This window comes from Petromyzon marinus, chromosome 3 (genome assembly GCF_048934315.1).
Source record: "Petromyzon marinus isolate PM22_M1 ecotype Great Lakes invasive population chromosome 3, UKy_Petmar_22M1.pri1.0, whole genome shotgun sequence".
Taxonomy (NCBI): domain Eukaryota; kingdom Metazoa; phylum Chordata; class Hyperoartia; order Petromyzontiformes; family Petromyzontidae; genus Petromyzon; species Petromyzon marinus.
The window spans coordinates 21,058,349-21,083,476 of NC_133669.1; the positions used below are offsets into that span (position 1 = coordinate 21,058,349).

General features: G+C 43.4%; 2 protein-coding genes across 5 annotated transcripts in view; both read right to left on the reverse strand.

Moving 5' to 3' along the window:
• Positions 1–6: 6 nt before the first annotated feature.
• On the reverse strand, positions 7–16,953 carry DMC1 (DNA meiotic recombinase 1). Of its 4 annotated transcripts, none has more exons than XM_076052635.1 (14): positions 16,879–16,953; positions 14,986–15,122; positions 13,947–13,991; positions 11,957–12,103; positions 8,189–8,271; positions 8,008–8,060; positions 7,499–7,540; positions 7,330–7,402; positions 6,775–6,866; positions 2,624–2,697; positions 2,117–2,231; positions 1,961–2,021; positions 1,744–1,860; positions 7–1,426 (listed from the first exon to the last, which is right to left on the reverse strand). In XM_076052635.1, the coding sequence occupies exons 2-14, from the start codon at positions 15,034–15,036 to the stop codon at positions 1,411–1,413; spliced, it is 969 nt and encodes a 322-aa protein (XP_075908750.1). In that variant the 5' UTR covers positions 15,037–15,122; positions 16,879–16,953; the 3' UTR covers positions 7–1,410. The 4 variants fall into 4 exon arrangements, with proteins under 4 accessions (XP_075908750.1, XP_032834711.2, XP_075908754.1 ...); XM_032978820.2 differs by having other exon boundaries at positions 7–1,431; XM_076052639.1 differs by lacking the exon at positions 11,957–12,103 and having other exon boundaries at positions 7–1,431.
• A 3,331-nt stretch (positions 16,954–20,284) lies between these two features.
• The window catches only part of LOC116956941 (arf-GAP with dual PH domain-containing protein 1-like), a 30,288-nt gene continuing 25,444 nt past the window's right edge, over positions 20,285–25,128 (reverse strand). The window contains exons 10-11 of the mRNA XM_032978829.2: positions 24,130–24,358; positions 20,285–23,538 (exon numbers count right to left, since the gene is read on the reverse strand). Of these exons, the coding sequence (XP_032834720.2) occupies positions 23,510–23,538; positions 24,130–24,358 (258 nt within the window). The 3' untranslated portion in view covers positions 20,285–23,509. The remainder of the gene's footprint in view (positions 23,539–24,129; positions 24,359–25,128) is intronic.

Sequence of the window (25,128 nt, forward strand, 5' to 3'; positions counted from 1 at the left end):
CAGGTATGCATGCGCTTGTGATTTTATTGTACGTACTAATCGCAAAAATACACAGGATAACAGCACGTTTAATCGGACTTAATGTAAGGTTATGTTGGTTTATATCAATTTGTAGTGACATTGCAGGATGTCACTGTATAGTGCCGGCCCTAGAGAGGCACGACGTGCGATGTAACGACATCGCACACACCACTATGATGTGGGTGTAGTACCGGCCCTCGAGAGGCATGGCGTGCGATGTAACGACATCGCACACACCACTATGATGTGGGTGTAGTACCGGCCCTCAAGAGGCATGGCGTGCGATGTAACGACATCGCACACACCACTATGATGTGGGTGTAGTACCGGCCCTCGAGAGGCATGGCGTGTGATGTAACGACATTGCACACACCACTATGATGTGGGTGTAGTACCGGCCCTAGAGAGGCATGGCGTGCGATGTAACGACATCGCACACACCACTATGATGTGGGTGTAATACCGACCCTAGAGGGGCTCGGTGAGCGCTGGTTTATAGCACTGGATGGCATCACGCTTGGCGTGCAGTGCCAGCCCTACAGGATAGGGTGTGGAAGTACTGGCCGTAGGAAAGGGGTTCCTAAAGGCCATGGCACTGGTTGACCCGAGATGACACGTGACCGGTTAAGTCTACAAAGGGGCCCCAAGTGGGGTCTAGGGGTGGTCACGTGGTCGGGGTCCAGATCCTACTCGAGGATTCTGCAAGGTGGTCGTGGCCAAGGGCAGAGCCAGCCACGCCGCAGAGGATATAAGCCGGGTCCCCCAGAGGGGCCGGCGCTGTTCATCCTGAAGAAACCTTCGTCTACGTTCTACAGTCTCCAACACGTGGACCTGGACCCGAGCTATGGTCTGGTCCGTAGTAGCTAGTTACGTTGTAATTAGTGTAGTTAGCCTGGTGGTCACCACCTGGTTAACTACACCAGTTATATTTTGATTTAAAGCTTTCGTGACTGCAGTAATTCATATTCTTAGTTTTTTCGGTAAAGTCACGTTGAAGAGAAACACCAGTTATGTTGCAATTAGTGTAGTTAGCCTGGTGGTCACCACCAAAGATTGTTATTCTGTTAAGGGTCAATTACCCCGTGTGTTGGTGTTAAATACATGTGTTGCCTCCAAGAGTACGTCTGCGACTCAGTTGAACTCACTACACATTTACTATATTTAAACGTTGGTTCTAAAATCTAAGTTAACGTTTGTTAAAATATAAATACACGTAAAAAAGCAGTGTGGAACATGAATGTGTAATAAAAGATAGAACTGTTAGAACTGCATGTTATTTAAATATTTTAAACTGGAAGTTGTGCACATTTAGGTTGTTACAGATTACTTTTTCCTGTTATTCATTCTTTCGCATCTGCAACTCCTCCGCCTGTTATGGCAAACGATGTTTCATTTTCTGGAAGATCTGGACTGTAAATAAAACAAAACAAAGATCTTGAAAACTGACGGTAAATACCCATATTAGTTTACTTGCAACCACCATAGCTATTTCCAATACATCTTTAAACAACTGTATAGGTGGAGTGGTGGTGCAACGGTTAGCGCACAGTTCTATTAAGTAATAGCACTTGTCAACAATAAGTTTTCTCTGAACTGCATTTATCAGCATAGCAAATTCGGGCACAACAACCTCCATGACCAACATGGCTGTGACAAAGCTGTAAATTAGTATGCGTAACTTGATCAGTGTGTATATTTCTGTACTCTGCCGCATAACCCCACCTGTCATATATTTTTGCGATGCGAATTTCTCCTCTCCCTTTCCTGAGGCTGATGCGCGTTGTGGATGCATGTGCTAATATGTGCCCCCCTATTGGCTTCTTCGGGTCAGCTTGAAAGCTAAAGGGAAAAACAGATGTACATTTTGTCACATTGTCACACTGCACTTTAAAATATATAAGTTTAAAGTGAGCAGTTCTTCTTGCATTTATAACTTTACCTCATTGCGGCCCCTGGATCTGCAGTCATCTGATTTGTGATAAAAATGGCAACGTTGTATTCTGCAAGGCAAAACATTCATTTAAAAAAACCTACAACTTATTTTTGACAAATGACACATTGACTTTGTGTAAGAAGCACGATGCCGGTTGTGAACCTTCTGAAATCTTCTGCAGCCGTGACAGCATTTGCGCGAGCTTCTGTTGTCTGTCAGCCAGCTCTCCACGCCCAGTGAAATCCACTCGGAAAAGTGCCATGATGGAGTCTATTATCTGCAGCGAAGTCAAGATGGGCATTACTACTTCCCTTGTAAGGTTTCACACGAGAATAAATTGCCTGGTATACTCTGCTGCTCTCACAGTCTCGTCAACTTAGGTTCTTCCATTCCTGACGAGCTATTGCAATCTGGAGCCTTTTATGCTACCTCGCACAATTGCGCACGACTTGTATTTTACTTTCAACTGAACTGTATATATGTAGCTGTATTACTATTAGAAATGGGGATTTTGTATGACTCGAGCCTGTAAACAACACATTTTCTTCAAAATATGTTTCTATGCAATATCAACTTAAACTTTGCTTTCAAATTGAATTCATAAAAGATGTATTCAGCTTAAAACGTACGAAACTGTATAAGACAAATTCACAGTACTGTTTCACTTACCAGAAGTTTAAATTGTCCTCCCTCCTCGTGGAACTTTCCAGCAACATAGTCCAGCAACTCCATCTGGTGTTCACCTTTAGAAAGTAGCAATATTTGGCTGAAATATTATCTTACCAAATGTCAGCACTTGATACATAGCACTACGGATTAATGATTGTATTCATTTCGATTTAAAGCTTTCGTGCCAGCCATTTAGTAATCACGGTTTTCCAACTGGAGTTTCAACACAACTTTTAAGAAGAAATACTCCCAAAGTACTATCTGGTCAATACTTAAGACATTCCATGGCTAGCAAGATCAATATTACCTCATGGCACCTCCTTTGCCAGTACCAAAATATGAGAATAGGTTTTCCCCTTTTTTCAACGGTTTTACTTAACTTGATTCCTGTTTGTCGTGGTCAAATCTTGTAATAAAAATTTCGTCCACTTCCCGTTGTCCAATCAATTCCACATTTTGCACACGTACTCAGATCCGGTGACAATGCATGCCTTTATCAAAATCGGCATCAATTAATAAACTAATTCGCTACTTTAAAGCAATTTACATTTCATATGGACGCCTTATTATTTATATATATTTGTATAGGTTAAAAACGCCACGGTCCCTAAACTGTGGAATCGGCAAGCGCAAAAAGCAGGCGCCGTGTATCTCAGGCGCCATTGACGTACTTCTCGACCGCGAGTTAAACGAAATTGTTAATAAAACCGTTGTTTTAAAAAAAAAACTTTTTAGAGGAGTTTATTCTGGCAACAAAATAGGTGTTAAGATTTTGACTTAAAGCTTTGGGGCCGTCCATAAATGACGTCACACACCTAGGGAGAGGGGTGAGACATTTGTGACGATGTGTGACGAGGGGGGGTTTGAGAAATTTGACGCCACATCAAAATGCGCAACTTTAAATAAATATAAAGAATATATTTGTTATAACACTAACTTTTATACATTTTCATTATTAACTATTTGATTATTTCAATTTACTAAGGTCACCTTTTATTTATTCCATGAAAGCGCATTTTGCTTCTCCATGGGAGAATGGAGAAGCATAAATGTTGTAAAAAAAATTAATGAACATTTTGATTCTAATGATTCTACCAGGGCTTTTCATTCTGTGGAATGAATGTGATTGTTATAATTATACTCTCCATTTTGCTTCGTTCTACAAAGTTTCAAGTATTTTTTGTTATAACTTTTAATATTTGATAATTATAAGAGAATTTTAATATAATATTCTGGACATCTGCAGTTTTAGTTACACGTTGAATATTTTCAAATGAATTTTATGCTAAATTTCAGCTTTCCAACACCTTTTTAATACATATTTTCTCCTACAACATCAGAGTGCAGCGCCACATTAAATACGCTCTACAATGACAATAGTTTAAAGTGATTTTCAAAATGGAAATATGGTTGGGGGGGGGGGGCAGAGCTTTGTGACGTCATATTTGAGTGGGGGTCTGACTTTTTGTGACGCCGTGTGAGGGGGGGTCAAAAATCGGACAAAATCGCATGACGTAATTTATGGACGGCCCCTTTCGTGAGTACAGGAATTCATATTCTTGGGTCTTTCGGTAAAGTCACGTAGACAGGTTCTAAGAAAATAACAAAAAAACAACTATGACGTTTCGATCGCAACACAAGCAATCATCATCCGGAGAAAAAATAGCGGGAAAGCTGGTGAGGCAGGATGTTTTAAAGGTTTTAAATGGGTGTAGCCCAAGGGTCATAAGCGAAGTGGGCGGGGCTAGTGATGTTAAAGTGAAAAATTTGCATGTAAGATCGGAGAGCTACCTCCACGACGACGAAGCTGCGGAGGTGGCCATTGTATTGTGAGAGATTAGCATGTCAATGTAAGACCGCAGAGCCACCGCCACATCGAGGAAAACTTGTTTGTAGAATGTTCCATTCCACCTGGAATTCCACCTGGAATGGAACATTCTACCTGGAATGGAACATTCTACAAACAAGTTGAAGGTACCCCAATGGGTTCTCCCTTATCTCCAGTTGTAACCAATGTTTTCATGGAAAATTTTGAGACAGATGCCATCCAGGCATCCACTCTACATCCGCCTTTGTGGAAGAGGTACGTAGATGACACGTTCGTCATCTGGCCACATGGCCGACCAGCTCTTAACCAATTCCTCATCCACATAAATTCCATACACCCAGCCATCAAATTCACCATGGAAGTGGAAAAGGATGGTAAGTTACCATTCTTGGATGTTTTAATTGAAAAGAGACCAGATGGCTCAATGGGACACTGTCTACAGGTAAGCCACCCATACAGATGCCTACCTAGAACCTGACTCCCAATACCATCCATCCCAGAAAAAAAATGTAATCAAAACTCTACACCATAGAGCTCGATGTATTTCCGACCATCATCACCTAGCCAGTAAACTGGAACACGTACACCAAGCTCTCAAGATGAATGTATATTCAGACCACACAATCCGTAAAGCTATCACCCCAACCGTTGGGAAAGAATTATCTGAGGACCCAATAAAAACCATCACCTTGCCATACATAGCAGGTGTCACTAAAAATATATCCAAAATCATGAGCAAACACAAAATCCAGGTTCGATTTAACACAGTACATAAAATTCGTGATCTGATCCCATCTGTGAAGGATGTGATCCCTGACATGCAATACCCCGGCGTCTACAAACTAAGCTGTGTCTGCGGCAGTAGTTACATTGGGGAAACTAAGCGACATGTCTCGGACCATGTTCGTGAACATAAGGCAGATCTGAAACATGGGAGGACCAATACCTCAGCCGTGGCTGATCATTGTTTTAATGCGGTGGGCTAACACGAAATTTATTTCTCTAAGACGAAGGTACTTTGCAAGCCCACTGGCTATCAACAAAGATTCGTTCATGAAGCCATCCATACATATAGACACAAATACAATTTCAACCGAGAAGATGGGTACAAACTGAGCAATCATTGGAAGGACGTTATTAACCAGTTTAAGCCATAACTGGCTGTGATCTTTCCATCCTACCTTCCAATCTTAGTAGTTATTTTCAACTCTCTGGTTTTACATTAACAGGTTAAATGTATTTACATTAAAAGGTTAAATGTCTCACTAAAACAACCACCGTTGCTCGTTTTCCTCGATGTGGCGGTGGCTCTGTGATCTTACATTGACATGCTAATCTCTCACAATACAATGGCCACCTCGGCAGCTTCATCATCGTGGAGGTAGCTCTACAATCTTACATTTACATGCAAATTTCTCACTTTAACATCACTAGCCCTGCCCACTTCGCTTATGACCCTTGAGCTACACCCATTTCAAACCTTGAAAACATCCTGCCTCAGCAGCTTTCCCGCTATTGTTTCTCCTAATAAAGATTGCTTGTGTTGCAATCTAAACGTTGTAGTTTTTTTGTTATTTTCTTTGAACCTATCGATGTGACTTTACCGAAAGACCCAAGAATAGGTGTTAAGATGTTAAAACACCAAACTGAAACTGGCAAAGGAGATCCCATGAGGTAGCTGCTCACCCTGAGCTCTCATTACTCTGATAATGCATGTCTTTGTGCTGTACGCCTTTTGGCGTCCTCTGGTCTAACACCTTTTGAGACGAGGCTCCAAAGAAAGCTGTCTGGTGTGGACCAATCAGTTTCAAAGACAGTGCATATATTATCAGAGTATGTTTTTTGTTTGCATTCTGACCACAAGTATTGTGGTTAATGCAGACATGATTCCTTTTAAAAGGTTTCAGTTTGGTGTTTTAACATCTTAACACCTGTTTTGTTGCCAGAAAAAGGTGGAAAACATATTCTCAAGATCAATATTAACCCGTTTAACATTCTGAATTGAAGCTAGCTTACAATTTTGAAGTTGTGGTGCACTTTCACAAGCTAAAAAAGTAACACCATATTTGGAATGTTTTACAGATTCTTAAATGTTTGACACCAAGTTGGCTTGTGAGGTACTAAGGAGAGATCCAGATTACAGGAGTACATTGGCAATCAGTTATTTTAACAGCAAATGTATGTCCATCAGTCCCTGCATAATAGTCTGTATGGGATCATAGCTGAATAAATAATAACTCGAAAAAATAAATCTGGAAACATTCTAGTCCAGTCCTGTATATCTGTAGATTTTTATGCAGATATTATCAGTAAGCATTCTTACTGGTATAAGCTCTTGCATAGAGGACATTGTCCAGCACAGCATCGGGATCCACATTGAACCGCTCCGCAATGTCCCTCAGACGTTCCGGGCGACTGTTACACGTGCCAATTAAGGACGTTTTTGTATTATATATGAAGTACAGTGCTTTATATATTTGAAAACTAAAAAATATTTCCCATCAGCAATAAGTCCGATATTTACAACTTCCTATAATTTTTGTCAGGGTATTTCAATAAGCAAATAATCTTAAACCTAACACTCTTTGTTGCCTTAGACATTGGTTAGAGTTATGTGTTGTATGTCTATTTTAAGAGTTTGAGTTTTCATTCAAAGAAGTGCTGTGTCTTAACAATATATATTTATCTCATTGAATTTCAATCAAGATGCATACGACTTTTATGAGAAAAATATAATTATCAATGTGACACGATATGGTTTTTGGCTAATACTTTTTCAAACAATACTTTTGGCAGTCGCCTACTGGGCAGTTTAACAGTGTGTACATACATTTAGGATAAACAACAAACACGATAATGTCGAGTTTTAAAAGGATACAATGTATTTTCTGTGTCGATAAGGATAACTTTTCCTCCAGCATACCCTTTTGGAGTTGCTAATTGGGCAGTGACTACATTGGCACAATGTTAGTGACATCAATACATATTAAAGTAAAAAACATACAATATATTCGTGAAAAATATGCATTTTAAAACACTAGTCATACCACAGAAGGTATGTGCCATCTGCGTCTTTCCGGTTCTGAATTCTAAAAAAAAATGACAAACATAGCAAATACCTCATTTAACTATACACCCTTCATGTTACGATTTACACAAATACTGCACAGTATACAACATTAATAGGTCAAGGTGCAGCTCTGCAATAAATTGCACACACGCCTGCTGGCAGTAGGGCCTCCACAAAAGGGAACCATAGAGATCCTCTGGAGGGTATTTGGCCCACTTTTCATGCTGGCCAGACAACTTGGAAGAGGTGGGAGTACTCTCATTTCATCCCAACAATGTCAACCATCAACTCACAGTGGTGTACCCGTTTACACTGCTGGGTGTGGACAGCGGTGGGGGATTTATGAAACTTGCCCCACCAGAATAATGAATGATTTATACCCAACCATTATACCACGGCGGCATCCCATACAAAACCTATTTTAATTCATTAACTGATATATTGTTACTCCATGCATGTACATGTTGCATTGGTACCGTGACTTACCACCAAAAGCTTCCGTTATTGCCATACTTTCAACTCCACCTCCAAGTAGCTTGCTGTATAGAAAAAAAAGTTTTATAGTAAAATTATGCTTTTGAACCTTACATTTCATGTATTTCTATTTTAATCATGTAAGAACATACCCAAATAAGTGAGCGTAGAAGCTAATTTTCAATAAACGCACTCTAGTTCCTGGCTTCCTGTTGAGATGTGGAAAACGTTTTTTCGCTTCTCGCCGTATTCAAGGGCGGTCAGGAATCCTGGCTCCTGTGCATAAGATGTTTACACAATAGTAATTCAACATAAATCAGTTTGAGTGACACTTCCATTATATATTCCATTACTTCCAACTATACTGTACTGAAATTAAATGTTTAAATCTACTGCATTATGTATTATTTCTTAATGATAAATTATTGGGCCTGTAATAACACTATGTAACACAATTTTTGTCCCTGGGTAGTTAAGTGTTATTTTTTAATTGCTGATGCCTAAAAAGTATAGAAAATGGCTATTATTCCCCACAAACTTTGCTTTTGTGACCAGGACGGTGATATTTTGAAATTTACCTATTGTGAATGAGAAAACGAGCGAATCTGTGTCTTTTCGTTCACATAAAGTAAAAAACAACATATGAATCAAAATTAACATGTATTTAAGAAAAAGTAATACCAAAATTACAAAAGATTAATAAGTGAGTAGTTTTTCTAGATTTACGATTGTACTGTAAATCACTTTCACGAATCAGCCCCCAAATGTAGTCTCCCATCATGTTCTCGTTATACTGTTCTTGGTAGCGGTGTTCACAGTCCAGCATATCCTGGTGGAAGCGCTCGCCTTACCCCTCTGAGTACACTCGTATGTTATCCTTGAATTTATCAAGATGAGCATCAAGGATATGGACTTTGAAGGACATCCAACAGCCCATTGTGCCGTAGTTCTTCACCAGTCTCAACCAGCTCCAGTTTTCGGCCTTGTGATTGCCCAGGAAGCCCCGAACCACTGCAACAAAGCTATTCCAAGCCGCTTTCTCCTTACTAGTGAGCTTCTTGGGGAATTCATTGCACTCCAGGATCTTCTTTATCTGTTTGTCTGAAGAAGACACTGGCTTTGACTTTTGCCTTAAACAGCTTAGGGAAGAAGTCTTGAAGGTACTTGAAGGATGCCGACTCCTTATCTACACCTCTGACAAATTTTTCATAAAGCCCAATATTATGTGTAGTGATGGCATCAGCACCTTCCGGGGTCCACCAGTGGCTCCTACTTGGCGTTGTTCCTCCCCACAGAGAATTTGGTCCGCTGTGGCCAGTCTCGCCTGTGGTAGTGCACCTTGGTGTCCCTGCTGTCCCAAAGGCAAAGATAGCAGTGAAACTTAGTAAAACCGCCTTGGAGACCCATCAGGAATGCCACCATTTTGAAGTCTCCGATGACCTCCCAGCCATACTCATCATACTTTAAGGCATCCATCAAGGTCTTGATGCTGTTGTAATTTTCTTTGAGGTGCACCGAGTGAGGCAGGCGAAGGGACGGGTACTTGTTACCATTATGGAGCAGCACGGCTTTGAGGCTCCTGGATGAGCTGTCAATGAAGAGGCGCCAATCATTCTGGTTACAGACGATTCCGATTGCCTCAAACAGACCGGTCACATTGTGGCAGAAGTAGAGCCCATCTTGACGAGTGAAGAAGCTGCAAAAAGGTTGGTGACGCTTCCTCTGATCTGCAATTTGCACACTTGCATCCAACAAGTTTCACTGCTTGAGCCTCGACGTCAAAAGCTCGGCATTGGACTTGGTGAGACCAAGATCTCTGATCAAGGTGTTGAGGTCTTTTTGGTAGGGGTAGTATGGGCTTCTCTCCTCAGCTCCACCTCTTAAACTGTCATCTGTTATCTACGTCTTCCTCGCTCTCTGACTTGCTGCTCTCTTCTAAAGACTGCTGCTCTCTCTCTGGAGGAGTGGGTACGGGGAGCTCATGGCAGTGTGGCACTGGGGCGATACATGAAGGAAGGTCTGGATACGTGATAGCAGGTGCATTCTTGCCAATCCGACGTTTGGAAGGGTCCACCATGCAGAAGTAGCAGTTGCTTGAGTGGTCAGTGGGTTCCCGCCAAATTATTGGGATAGTGAACTTCATGGCTCTCTTTTCCCCTCTTTACCATCCTACAAAAATACATTTATTTCACCCATGACTAACGTGTAAGAAATTCTCGCAACATTTGTAATTTTAACACGTAGGCTTTCGCAACCAATATTATTCATAATAAAGGTTTTTGGGTTAGATCGCATTATTTTTCAGATACAGTGAAACCTTGGATTGCGAGTAACTTGGTCTGCGAGTGTTTTGCAAGACGAGCAAGATTTTTAAATAAATAATAATTTGATAAACGAGCGATAGTCTTGCAATACGAGCAGTACGTACAGTATACACTTTGTCTGCCGAACGTCACGTGATCACAACTGAGCCAATGGTTCTTTTCTCTCTCTCTCGCTGCGGGATTGTAATCATCTCCCATGCTCGGTCTCAGTCGGCGTGCCTCACTCGTATAGCCAACATCCGTGCGAGCGTATACTGTTTACTACAGTATAGTGTTGTGACCACGTGTGTGTGCGTAATGCATTTTTTTTATTTTGTGTCCAAGTGTAGTGACTGTTCTTTAGTAACTGTACTGCAACAATGGCCCCCTCCTCCTCTCCTCTCTCTCGTCTCCCTCACACCAGCCACGATTAAATTTAATTAAAACATTTGATTACTTTATATTAAATTTAAATAAAAATATAAAAAGGTACAGTATTTGTATTAATAATTTTTATATGAATATTTTTGGGTTGTGGAACGAATCATCTGAGTTTCCATTATTTCTTATGGGGAAATTCGCTTTAATATACGAGTGCTTTGGATTACGAGCACGTTTCCGGAACGAATTATGCTCGCAATCCAAGGTTTCACTGTATGATATATATTTTTTCAATGACATTGAAAATTGTAAAACATTTTAAAAGAAAACACTTTTACAATTAAAAAAATTTTCACAAATTTTATAACATAAAATTCCGAGCAACAATTGTCCATCTTACCTTCCAGAGTTGTTTTGCATTGCTCGCAGGTGAAATGAGGTCCCCAGGGTGTGTCTTAATCCTTGACAGGAATGCCGAAATATGCCTTGTAGGCCTCACACATCTTAGCAGATGCCCCCACAGAGCACTTTTTCGCTCGTCTTGATAAATTGGCCGCAGACATAGCAAAATGCGTCTGCCGGATGCTTGCAGCCTCTTGATGCCATCTCAGAAAAATGCAGATATGTATCTACTTGGGCAGCTGGAACTAAACTGAACTGGTGGGCTTGAGGCCCCTGTATTTATACTACTATTTATATTACTGGAAAGTTCTAGAATGTTCTAGAAGTTACTCCAAGTTTACTCAGCACTGAATCTATCTGGAATTCTCATTGAAAATAGGTAAATTTCAAAATATCACTGTCCTGGTCACAAAAGCAAAGTTTGTGGGGAATAATAGCCATTTTCTGTACTTTTGAGGCATAAGCAATTAGAAAATAACACTACCCAGGGACAATTTTTTTTACACAGCGTTATTTCTCACCTGGCGATTTTCATGATTTAAGGACGTATTTTTTTTTTCACAAAGCGGTGCAACCTAGCTCCTCAAGCAACTGCAAAGGTTATACGAATTAAACATAACATAAGTAATCCATATAATTAATTCTCACAGAAGTGACTGATACACGTATTTCGAACTTCAGAATCTTTTTAAATTAAATTATTGATACTGAATTATGTATATTGTGGAAAAATTTAGGTGAAAATAATTTTCCAATGTTGTGTGCTTTAAGTAGATGTTCTATTACACAATGCTGGTATTTCTACAAAAAAAATGTCTGGAAGCAGAGCAAAGTTCACATTCAAGAGAGTAGTGGGTGGGTGGCAGTCTCCTCACGATTATTTTAGAGACCGCCTCCTTAATTTTATCCACTTTTGCCTCCGAGATGCCCTTTATGTTGCACAATGTCTTCCTTGTGGACATCTGTATGCCTCTAATGGTGCAGATCCCCACAGTCTTCAGCTTTTTTATGTCAGCCACATTCTGAGGGTATGTTTAAATATGCATGTTGAATAGAAAATGACACATAAAACAGAAATGATATATTCACAAGTAAACTCTTTGATATTGAGATACAAAATAATTAGGACGGCGTGTGGAGGCCTTCATCCAACAGTGGATAGACCAAGGCTAATGATGCTGACGAATTTCACTGACCAAATATAATTAGTATCCAGCAAAGTCTCATCATGTCACCAAGACATTTTTCGAAAGGCACTGCTTGGGATGTTTAGCCCATTTACAAGTTTAGGGCAGTGACTTGGCCCAGAGGTAGCATGTTTGCCATTTGTTGCAGAGGTTCACGGTTCCATACCTTGCTGTTGTCCTGGTTATTACTGTGGATATCCATAATAGAGGTTTTTTTTGAGTGAGATCGCAGAAATATATAAATGTGTTGTTAAAACATGCCACCACCCTACACAGCCAACTATTAAGGGTTGTTACGTAAACAGAACATGGCAATTCGTCACTAGTACAGCACCGGTGTGTTGGAGAGCCACAACATTTACAATCAGGTGACAGACAGATTTGTGGAGAAGTCTAACTGTTTACGTTCCTTATATAGAGGCGTAGATGTGGTGACCACGCTTCTGCGCTCTTGCGCAAAGTGGGGGGGGGGATTACTGAGTACTTATGCATGTGCATTATGCAAGCCCTTTGATATTTTCCTTCCTGTCTAATGGTGTGTATTAAAACAGCCTACCAACGGTAATCTCTATTGAAGTATGGTGCCCTTTATAGGCATGCATATAAATAATGTATTATATGATGATTCGCTTACACGCAGCACTAAGGCGGTAGCTATCCGAACGGTTAAATTTTTTTGTATTTATTTCAATTTCGATAGATTCTCTAATTAGTCTTGGCCAGTAGGAGCTAGTTTTGCACAAAACTTCAACATTATCAAAATAAATTGAGTGTCTTTGTTGGCACGCGTGTTCTGCTACTGCTGACAGTTGTATTTGGGAGCATTTAATATTTCTCAGACGTTCTTTGGTCTCGTGCTGATCATTCGTCCTGTTTGCCCAACAAAACATTTTCCACACGTGCAGTTAATCCTGTACACACTTTCTGTTGACAGCTTCGGTAATACATCTTTTGTACCAGATATTAATCTCTGTATTTTATGTACCGTGCCAAATCTGACTCAGATGTTTTGTTTTTCCAAACATCTGGCTAGTTTATCAGTTACTCCTGCAATGTACGGTATTTTTATCGTTTTAATTCCTTTGACAGTTTCACTGCTCGTGTTATTTGATTTGGTTTTGGCATTCAATGCCCTGTTGATTTGTGCTGTGTAAAATATGTCTGCTTCATGAGATATTCTTCCCCTAACATCATTCACAAGAGTGTACGCTTCCCTCTCCTTTTTGTGGTAGATGAGTTCCAAAATAAGGGCACACTACAAAACAGCTGCCTGCTGAGTTGCACATACAGCACACACAATGTTGTCCCACGCCCGACCGCATATGAGTGAATTCAAACCGCATACTGGATAACAAATTTTGGTAGCCGCATATATGCGAAGTCGCACAAACAGAACCCCATAAATTGAGGAAAACCTATAAGCCATTGTGTCATGGTCCAAATTTGAAAAATTACGCACAAGATAGATAAATTACCTAAAAATTAGTTAACTTTCTTGGTTAAAAAGCATAATTTATTGTACCCAGAGAAACCCAACCATGAGGGGGGGGAACTCAAACTCCCCAGTCTGAAACCCAGTTGTTGTACTGTCACCACAGACAACTCATTGCCCCATAGTATCATACCTTAATCTTTGCAAGACTCACGAAAAATACAAAGCAAATTTTGAAATACTTACTATCCCATGCTTTTGCAACATATCGATATCCTGGAAAAACGACTCCTGCAGAACAGCACACACAGTATGTACGATGATTAGGTTTGCAGACATGTTCGGTTTACATAGATCGGGGGTTGCGGGATGTTTCGTAACTTTGGCGGGCCAACCTTTGTGGGGTCACAGAAGTGGCTGAGCATACGAAAGTGAGAAAAGTTTTTTTCCAGATGGAAATATCTCCCTCTTCCCTCTCGTACCCAATCGGTGCAACTAAGATGCTTTGCGATGGCAGACAAATATTGTTTGCGGGCCATTTTATGAAGCGGTAGACCTTGTGAGGCTGTGCGGGCCGTGTGAAACGAAGTAGTGGGCTCAAGTGTGGCCCACGGGATTTAAAGTTCCCCTGCCCTGATATACAAAGATAAACTGTCTTAGGTTCTTGTTCTTGTCGTACAGCTGATGTAGATGCAGAGCAACAACTGCAATTTCACATTCAAGTGGTCAAGCCAGATAACCGCGTCAGGAGCAGCAGCAGAGATGTATCGCTGTGATGTCTCCTTCGTATTTGTGGATCGGGGCATTGCGTTGTTACGGTCTGTTCTAGGTGACCACAGTCGCGCACACTGCAGGGACATCTCTACTTACAAACATTTTACTTACAAACTTTCAGAGATACAGACAAACCTGTCTATATGTCCAGTTGCCTGTTCTGACCGAGAGTCGTAAGTTCAACCACCACGCAATAGATGGTGGTATCTACATCTGCAGAACGTGAATAACCAGTGCCATCTACATCTACGGGAGAATATACAACTTTTAAAGCCATTCCCCATGTTTATTGTACATGTCGTACAACATGTTTGGAATCGACAGCAGTAAAGTTGGACTTACGAACAAATCGACTTACGAACAGACCTCTGGAACCTAACTCGCTTGTAAGTATAGGAGCCCCTGTACTGGAGAGTTTTAAATTTTCCATTTGTGCATCGGCTATCCACGATCTGAGGCCATGGCCGAGGGTTTTTATCAGCGCTGCTGAAATCATCGCAACGGCTGTCACCTCTTCGCTGTTGTGGAGGTCCACCTCTTCATCCAGCACCTGGTCCATCATGGCCAGAGAGGAGGGCACGGCAGCGGTGACACAAAGGAATGTCCAAATCCTAATCTCCCCCTTCTCCTCCTGAATGCGCCTTTCTTCTGAAAAGGTAAAAAGCAGGGCAGAAACGTGAATCGTGAACGGGTGCATGAATGTGTGACCCCAACAAACGTTGAGCTGGGTGGGACATCGTGGGGGTAATGTGGGTAGCACTGAATCAGAATCAAATTTATTTATACCGCAGGATCTGATGAGCTGTCATACCTGTACAACCCATACGGTTGACCCGTAATCTTGTACAGGGAAATTGAGTTTTCAGGTCCATAGAGCATACAGCCGTTTCAATACGGGCAACAAAAATGGTTTTGTGTCGATTTGTTTGTGTTTCTCCCTTGTGATGGGACTTTGTAGGATGAACGTTAAGATTTATAAGGGGCACGGCGTGACCAATAAGGTCTGAATTGGTCTGTAATAAGGTGAGGGGCATTGATAAGGGGTTGACGGGTATGAACTATGAAGCTCTTTGTATCACAGGTGTCCAGTCGGGGTGCGTAAAAATGTTACAATATAAAAACAACAGGATAGGAGTGCAAAGTACAAGATAAACAAATCGCCCAAACACATACAAATACACGACTCAACCATCCCCATCCTACCAGACAAAGCCCGCTGGACCGTGACTTTACACAAATGAGATCCTTAGATAATTAAAAGTAAACTTTAATTCACAGCATAGTGATTTTTTTGGTTTATTTTGAACTGTCATGTAAACGCTATTTGTTGTCCACGGTCAATGACATTGTATTGAAAGGTCCCTGACTTTAACAAGGCACTAAGAGTAGAAACAGCAGCTTATATACAATTACATTGTTTGAGAAATCCTGCAGTGGCTGACCACTTGAAAAGACTTCAAAGGATTGGTGAAAATTTTTATTTGAAACTTAAATTATTGCCAAATGTCACACCTCTGCAAACGGTGAATTCTTAAACTATATTGCTTGCATATGTGCATTTTTTGAACATTGATGGATTCTACATTGGTAAAACAACAAATGTACGTGCTGTATTGTCATTGAGGAACAATGTTCATAATGGATGTCGAAATAACGTATTGTCAATAACCCATTAAAGAGTACACGACACTTTTTTTCAATTGGAAAGCTTGAAACGTAATGAACATATAAAAAAATATATCATTATTAACATAGTAGTGTAGAAACCTGAGTAAACTGTAATATTTCACAAACACCTTTCCTAAGTTTAGTCACCCAAAATCCATAACTTTAGAATTTAAGTTTAACACGTAGTAGGCTTTCGCGACCAATATCATCCATTATAGTTTGTTTGGGTTAGATCGCGTAAAGAGTTAAATGTGTCGTTAAAACCCGCCACCACCCGACACAGCCAACTTAGGAAGGGTTGTCACGTAAACAGAACGTGCCCAATTCGTCTGGCTGTCGCCTGATGAGGCTTGTTGTAATTACTGGCGAAACGTCGTACTCAGATTGTAAATGTTGTGGTTTGACTCTCCAAACACACCGGTGTGATGTACTAGTGACGAATTGGCCACGTTATGTTTACGTGACAACCCTTACGATTTGGCTGTGTCGGGTGGTGGCGGGTTTTAACGACACATTTATATATTTACGCGATCTAACCCCAAAAAACACTCTTTTATAATGTAACTTTACCTCAGCAAGCATCACATATATATTCGTAATAAATCTTTGGACGCAAGATAAATACCATGAATACACTGCTGTTATCGTGATGTACAGTTAAATGTTGATACGCAAATATCTTTTTGCATTACAATAATAGTGTCATAATAAATAACGGAGTAAATTACATTTTTACCTCAGCCACCAATCTAGCATCCCGTTTTGGCGCGAGATTGCGAGCGCCAACGGAAGGGGAGGGGCGGCGTGTGGGTGGGAGGGGTGGGGGCGTGAGGGGGAGGGGTTGGGTGGAAGGTAAAGGGGGAGGGGCGAAGTTTGGGTGGGAGGGGTGGGGGCGTGAGGGGGAGGGGTTGGGTGGAAGGTAAAGGGGGAGGGGCGAAGTTTGGGTGGGAGGGGTGGGGGCGTGAGGGGGAGGGGTTGGGTGGAAGGTAAAGGGGGAGGGGCGGGGTGTGGGCTGGAGGGGTGGGGGAGTGAGGGGGAGGGGTTGGGTGGAAGGTAAAGGGGGAGGGGCGACGTTTGGGTGGGAGGGGTGGGGGCGTGAGGGGGAGGGGTTGGGTGGAAGGTAAAGGGGGAGGGGCGAAGTTTGGTTGGAGGGGTGGGGGCGTATGGGGGAGGGGTTGGGTGGGAGGTAAAGGGGGAGGAGAGGTGTGGGCGGAAGGTGGGGGGCGGGAGACGAGTTGGATGACGCTGATTGGCTGAAACTTGCGCGAAGCCCTCCCCCCATTCCAGACCGCTCACCGGATTGGTCGACGGCTCGACCTCGGCGGTCCAATCGAGCGGCCACGTGGATTTTAATTAATCGCAAATGCGCTAATTGTTGCAGCTATGAGCAGAGTACTGGAATTGAATTTATTTATTAATTGGTTTCCACTTTATATAAACAAACCCTAAACACATTCGTCAGTAACACTGTCCTCTAACGAAATGTGTGTATATATAACGGGCGACGTTTTGGGCAATGGCCCTTATCCACTGCTCATGGCTGTCAGCCCAAACGGTTCATCCCGTATACTCTGGTTCTTTCGGTAAAGTCACGTAGGTATAAAATGAAATAAATCACGACGTTTCGGGCGCAACACGGGTGGGAAAACATGATTTCCCATCAGGTGGGAAAACATGCTTTCCCACCTGATGACGGACGCTTGTGTTGCGCCCGACACGTCATTTATTTGATACCTTACGTGACTTTACCGAAAGAACCAGAGTATGGATTCCTGGCTTTCATGTCCAGGGAAATTGAGTTTTAAGGTCTATACGGCGTACAGCCGCTTCAATACGGGCACCACAAATGTGCCTACAGTATTTGTGTTTCTCCATTGCGATGGCACTTTGTAGGATGAACGTTGATATTTATAAGGGGCACGGGGGTGACGAATTGGTCTGTAATAAGGGTGAGGGCACTGATAAGAGGTTGACAGATATGACTGCTTGTGTTAGGTATGTGAAAGGTATAACAATGTATTTAGCGTCCTTTGCGTTTAATACCGTACCACATTTACTGTACTGCAGTGTTCTTTACTAATTTTCAGAGGGGGTGGCACTTTGGCTGGTAAGACATCAAACTGTGAGGAGGGTCGCACATTTGATGATGATGTGTTTTCACCATTTGTGTATTGTTGGGTGGCCACACTAAAGGCCGTCAGGGGCCGCAGTGGCCCGCGGGCCTTGCAATGAACATTGCTGTACTGTAATAATCATTAGGCTTTCGCGAACAATAATCATGATAGGCTTATTTGGGTTACATCGCGTAAATATAAAGTGTCGTTAAACCCACCACCACCCGACACAGCCAATTAGTGAGGTTTGACACGTAAACAGAACGCGCCATTATTGGCGGCAGGTTTAACTACACATTTAGTGGTGGATTCAACTGAGTCACAGACGTACTTCTTGGAGGCAACACATATTTATTTACACCAACACATTAACACAAAGGGGTTACTGCCCCTTTACCAGATAACCTAAGGTGGTGGACCACCAGGCTAGCTACGCTAGTTACTGGGAGTAGCTACAACGGACAGGACCCTGGCTTGGGTCCTCGTCCACGTGTTGGTAACTTCCTCTCTTGGACGTAGATCGTAGACCTTTAGATGACAACAGCAACGCAGAGCCCCGGTCTCTGTGGGGACCCCGGTTTACCTGCTCCCGGGTCGTGGCTTGCACCAGCCTTGACCACGACCACCTTCGAGAAACCTCTTGTCGTTTCTAGACCATTCCCATAGGATCTCACCAAAGACACGTGACGACCCCCTAGCCCCCTCCTGGGGCCCCTGTGTAGATCTTACTTGTCACGTGCCTTCCAGGGTCAATCGGAGTGCCATGGCCTAGGATGGCCTCATCCCATGGCTGACACTCCCACACTCCTTCCTGTAGGAGTCAGCATTGCACGCCACGCGTGGTGCCACTGAGCGCTATCCCAAGGCTCACCGAGCCCCCTCTAGGGCTGGTACTACACCCACCTACGGGGTGTCCGCGCGCCGTGCCTCGCGAGAGCCGGCATTATTCAGCGACATTCACGATGTCGCTTCATACGTGATGTCTGCGATGCGAGTACATCGCACGCCGTGCCTCTCTAGGGCCGGCACCACACAGTGACATCTGATGTCACTACACATTTACGTGATCCTAACCCCCCAAAAAAATCCTCTATTATGAATGCCAACTTGTGTTTTGAATCACAAAAATATAATTCAGCTACTTGGTCCTCGTGGGCTTGAAACAGTGTTTTTTGTGTGCTGCATGTAGAGTAACATTGTATAATAATAATAATAATTCCCTCCCCTCTGGAAGTCTACGGCGCAGATTAAGCGTGCACATGCTTAAATCGTCTCGTGTTCGGGCGTTGAATGTGTTCCTAACATCGCAGGAACATGAGAGATAGTCGTGGCTTGTGAAGGTCATCCAGCAATGGATTGACAAAGGGCTGTTCTTGACATGTGAATCAACCATACTTGTGTAGTGTTGCAGATTCTGGAGACGGATCTTGGAGGCAACACTTGTTTATTTATAACACACAACAGTAACAGCCAGCTATACAGCCTACGAACACAGCCTACGGCTCGCGTGCCTGACACCGGCTACGCTCTCAGGTCCTCCAGGCTATTTCCTAGGGGAGGCTATCTGACCCGACCTAGCCAGGGTACGGGTCCCAACCACTGGCACGCTCGGACCCGGCCCTGATAAGGACGTCGGGCTGAGGGTTCCCAGGGTCTCACCACTGACAAGGGCAGCGGGGCTAGGGGTTCCAGGGTCCTAACTGTCTTCAACTGGCCCGAGTCTGTAGAGAGGTCCGGCTTTTATACACCTCCAACCCGAGGGGCGGGGTCCCGAGGGATCCTAGAACACCCCGCAGCCCCCACCAATTGGGAGGGGTCGCGGGGGATCACAGAACACCCCACAGCCTCCTCATGCTCCGAGGCAAGGGATATTGCGACTGCCCCTGCTGTACTGTGTCAGCCCCTACAGGTAAGTGTACACAGTCCGTTTACGTCGCTACACATAGCCCATACGCGCCCCTACACTTGTGTATGTAGACCTAAAAAACATGGCCTTTTGCTGGTGAAAAAGGGCAAACGGCAGCGGAGTTTTCATTTGTTATTTATTAATGTTTGTTAATCACAATATGAATCCTTACAAGTAAAAATAATACAGCTTAAGCAATCAAAAATATTAAATCTTAAGAATATCCAGCAGCCCCATTCTCTATCTAAAACTTGGTTTACTTTTATGTTAAGCCGAGCCAAACCATAACTGACACCTTTAGTAGCAACAAGATTAACGCGTGTGGCATGGAGTAATGTTAATCGTTTCAAACAAACAAAAAGTACACCTCATTTAAACGATTAATATGGATTTTCTATAATTCAACCTCTGAAAAACTATTACGCTAATACCTACGGAGAACTAAATCAATCTGCGAGTAAAACTGAGATAAAGAAGTGGGTTATGGTATTGCTCAGTTTAGTTTCATCGTATGCAAAACGCCTAAATTAAGATATGCTAAAAAAAACATGAAAAATATGAAAACGGGCGATTAAACCATAGAAAACAGCACTTCAAGTAATAAATCAAATACCACGGTGTGGCAACCCAGGGGTGCCCAACTCCTTTGTGACATCACCAGGCGTGTTCTCGAGCGCCGATGGAACTTTGAAGAAAAAAAAATCAGAATCGAGGCGACGACGAATACACTCATGCAGCAAACCGTCGAGTCTCAAGACAGTGGGCATGTGGTGGCTCAAGGCCTGCGATCCAGCGCTGTTGGAGATGTAAGGGGTTGGTGGATCTTCCAGAGGTTTGTGAAATGTCCAAACCCACTGGGCAGCTGCCACTTGGCCTGGAGATGGTAGTAAAGTGTGTTCATATACCCGTTTGTGCGGCACCTTTTGAGTGTTGGGCTGCCGTATGCTGAGTGGGTTATTTCCGGGAATGCCGGGTTCGTCCCACACAAAGCGGAACACTTGAAAGGTAGTACTAAAAGAAGGCATTGCAAAATGTATACGGTAAGTCATTCAAATCATGTTCACACAACACCTTGCTATAACGCGGTGATTCCACGTAGGAACACTTTTCACCGAACGCTCCCCGTTATCGCGCAGAACGCGTCTGGTTACAATGCGGAACGCGCCTGTTATAACACGTTTTTTGAGCGGTATGATACAGTATGCGGAATGACAGTGACGCGGTGGCGTACCCTCAGTTATTTTTCCCGCTATATTACTGCGTGTGCGTACATTGTATCGCGCGGAAGTTTAGTTTTTACTTTATTTACGGGGAAATGTTTCCGTTAAACGCGGTCTCCGCTTAACGCCGTACTTTTAAGGAACACATCAACAGCGTTAAACGAGGACTTGCTGTATGTGGAGAGGTCGGTAGCCTACTTGCTAGTCCGCCATTTAACCATCAAGCATGCCGTTCGCACGATCCACCTTCCTACCTTCAAGGCACGACATTCAAGGAATTTGCCGCCACCTTTGCGAATATATTGTAATTTTTGAGCGACTTCTGTATTCATTTAGCTCAGCTTGCTTTATGCACTGATTGTGTGGGTATGTGCCTATTATGGATTGCAATTAAAAGACGTGATTTAGATTTTCGTAAAAAAATTGAAATGATCTACGTGGCTGGCGCTCATTTGATTAAGTTGGTGGCTCCTGGCCAGTGGTGAAAACTCCACATTCCTATGATGGTATCAAGTCTATCCATGGGACAACCACAATTGAAATACGAGTAGCCCGGAAAACACTCTCAGCAAGGCTTCTCACAGAAACCGATCAAGCATTGCTCACAACTTGTGTGTTTGACACCCCTGGTATCGCATTTTGGCACAGCATTATTGATCACGGGTATCACAGCGAGATGCATAGGTCTGGGTCTGTCGTCTCGGCAGCACTGTACGTTGTCCGTTAGCGGCGGGGGGGGGGGGGTGAGGGAAGGACAGAGAGGAACACACAATCTTGTTTGCGACAGATGCAGCGGATGCCTGTTTCGAAGCTGGAATCCGATCCCGTCAACCAGATTCCCCACCCCCCCCCCCCCATTCGGAGGGAGAAACGAATGCACACCGGCCAACTGAGCATGGAACATACTCAGACTGCGCAGGTTTGTAGCGGTGGGTTGAGCCCCCAGGTACACATGGAATTTGCTTGATGGCTGTGAAAGTTGGACCACCACAACTCCTATTTGCCACTCATATAAATAAAATGACGTTTTAGGCCATCAATCCATTGGGTTTCCAGACCCCAGCCTGACTGCTGATGAGCGAGGCCGAGCAGACTGAAACCCGTCCACAGCGTTTGCTTGCTTTAACAAATGTTGCTTAATAATATCAGTCTGCAAAGCCAATAAGGGTGATGGTTTTAGACATTTGTTGTAATTTTCTGTGGAGGAACATGATGGAGTTCTGCTTTTAAATTTGCCAGCCGATTGGAGCTGACAGTTGGGCCGAGGGTACGATAATGGCCCAGCTCACAGGCTGGTTTATTGGAAATGTTTCAGGTTGGCCCGGTGACAAGGGTTGCCATCCATCCCTAAATTATATATATCAGACGGTTCTCCGAGTCACTACTTTGACTCTTAGTGACTCCAAAATATCTCGTGTGATTAACCATCGTTATCCAAAAATCCTATTTGTCAGGACATGGCACTTTGAATGAAGTATTAATACATATGAATGAGGTTTTTTTCGTGTAAAATGTGGAAACCCTTACCGATGGCTGGATGCAACCTTGCTTTCATACCCCAGGAAGGGTCTGTGTGCATACAGCTGCCTGATGCATGGGCCATGCAGAGGCCACAACTATTACAGGGAAGGCTGTTCTTATACAACAGCTTCAGGCGTCATAGCAACGGTTATAATTTCCAAATAAGATGAAAAATTAACACGAAATTATAACTGGTGACGTCACTAGATATGCCGTGTATATAGACAATGATCCCCCTATCGCCTTTTTATACTGTTGGGGTAAGTGCTGTTAGCGAGTACATTTGAAGGGCGGCAACGCATACCAAGTCGGTGGTGTGGCCTTCACCACGCCCCGACTGCCTTTTTCTCCCCAGCGCTAAGCTTTTACACACACCGCACCAGGTAAGTACTCGTTTAACGCTAACTATACCAGGTCGCTGTACATAATACCTGCCCACTGTTGGGCGGGCTTGCAGGGCACTGTGGGATCTTTTCCTAGAATGCTTTATCTCCTGAATACGTTCCACTTCGGCGTTATTTGATTCGGGCGTGCTGCGTTTGACTAGTGGCACGAGTTGGGGGGAGGGGGGCGAAGAAGTTCCGGTCCCAGCAGTGGGCGGCGGCCTCATGGCTTGTGCTTGAAGTATGCTTCCACTGCGCAAAGAGAGAAGGAAAAAAAAAGAGGAAGGCGTTTTACCCCGCTACTTTAATACGCGTTCGTATTGATGTACGTATATATGTTGAAATTGTTTTGAACCGTACATAGCAAACCCTGCTCATTGGAGGTGTTAATTACTGTAAGGGACTGCAATGGCTAGGGAAGATCTTCATCCAACAGTGAACTGATAATGGCTGTTGATGATGATCGTTAATGCTCTTTGGCCAATGGTGGTGCAGCGGCATGCGGTGTGGATTGGGCTGTGAATCCAACAAACCTGAGTATGATTGCCGGCCACGGGTAACATCAGTGGCAAGTGATGATTCGGTTTTGGTGCCCCCACACACAATCTAAGAAAATGTTAAATTATTTCTATGAAAACAAGTCACATCAGTCTATGCCGATGCAAAATAAGCCCCACTCACCTCTACGGATCGCGGTTTGCCGTCCGCATAAGCATTACAAATAATCCATCAACGGTGTGCCGCAGATTACGGGAGGAGTATGCCGCCAACCATCCACGAATTGCAGGAATTACCGGACTATTGGGAGCGCGGATTATTCGAGTCCTGCTGTGCCAGACTTACTGACGTAGTCCTGCGGGCACATGCTGCGAGCGATGATGCTCTTGAAGGCGCTGATCCATTCCTGCTGATCCGCCTCCTTCTCGCACGCGAACAGGAAGCCCCGGTCAGGCGTGGTGATGGTGATGCCGAACTGCCACCGATAGCCCTGTGTGCCGCCGGGCAGGCCCTCCTGCACCGAGTAGCCGTGGTCCGAATGCCCGATGAACACCTCGCCCTTGGCAAATGCATCCTGCGTACGTACGGGCATACAGATGGGCGTACAGACGGGCGGGCAGACGCATGCTCAGGCACTCTGCGATGGTAGTGAGAGGAATGCACATGGAGTGAAAGTATTGCGAGCTCTTGCCATGAACACCTGCCCAAACCGGCAGCATTTGTTTAACAAGCATGACTGCTAAGCTTACTGTGGAGAGAGCCCTACTCAGTCTCAAAATGCCAGCAGACATTGGCCTACTCTTCTCTGAATGACATCACAGGATCTTTAAGATCCGCTGTGAACACAGACGGCGTGTATGTTATGGGTAATACACCTGCAGCAGTACAGTGAGGGAAAAAAGTATTTGATCCACTGCTGATTTTGTACGTTTGCCCACTGACAAAGAAATGATCAGTCTATAATTTTAATGTTAGGTTTATTTGAGCAATGAGAGACAGAATAACAACAACAAAAAATCCAGAAAAACGCATGTCAAAAATGTTAGAAATTGATTTGCATTTTAATGAAGGAAATAAGTATTTGACCCCCTCTCAATCAGAAAGTTTTCTGGCTCCCAGGTGTCTTTTATACAGGTAACGAGCTGAGATTAGGAGCACACACTTAAAGGGAGTGTTCCTAATCTCAGCTTGTTACCTTTATAAAAGGCACTTGTCCACAGACACAATCAATCAATCAGATTCCAAACTCTCCACCATGGGCAAGACCAAAGAGCTCTCCAAGGATGTCAGGGACAAGATTGTAGACCTACACAAGACTGGAATGGGCTACAAGACCATTGCCAA

Coding starts and splice junctions, on each gene's coding strand:
- DMC1 (XM_032978820.2), bottom strand. CDS start 15,036: ATGATGGACCAGGTGCTGGATGAAGAGGTGGACCTCCACAACAGCGAA. Junction 2,698..6,774: donor CTATGCAAGAGCTTATACCA/GTAAGAATGCTT, acceptor TACTTTCTAAAG/GTGAACACCAGATGGAGTTG. Junction 1,861..1,960: donor GATCCAGGGGCCGCAATGAG/GTAAAGTTATAA, acceptor TTTTCCCTTTAG/CTTTCAAGCTGACCCGAAGA.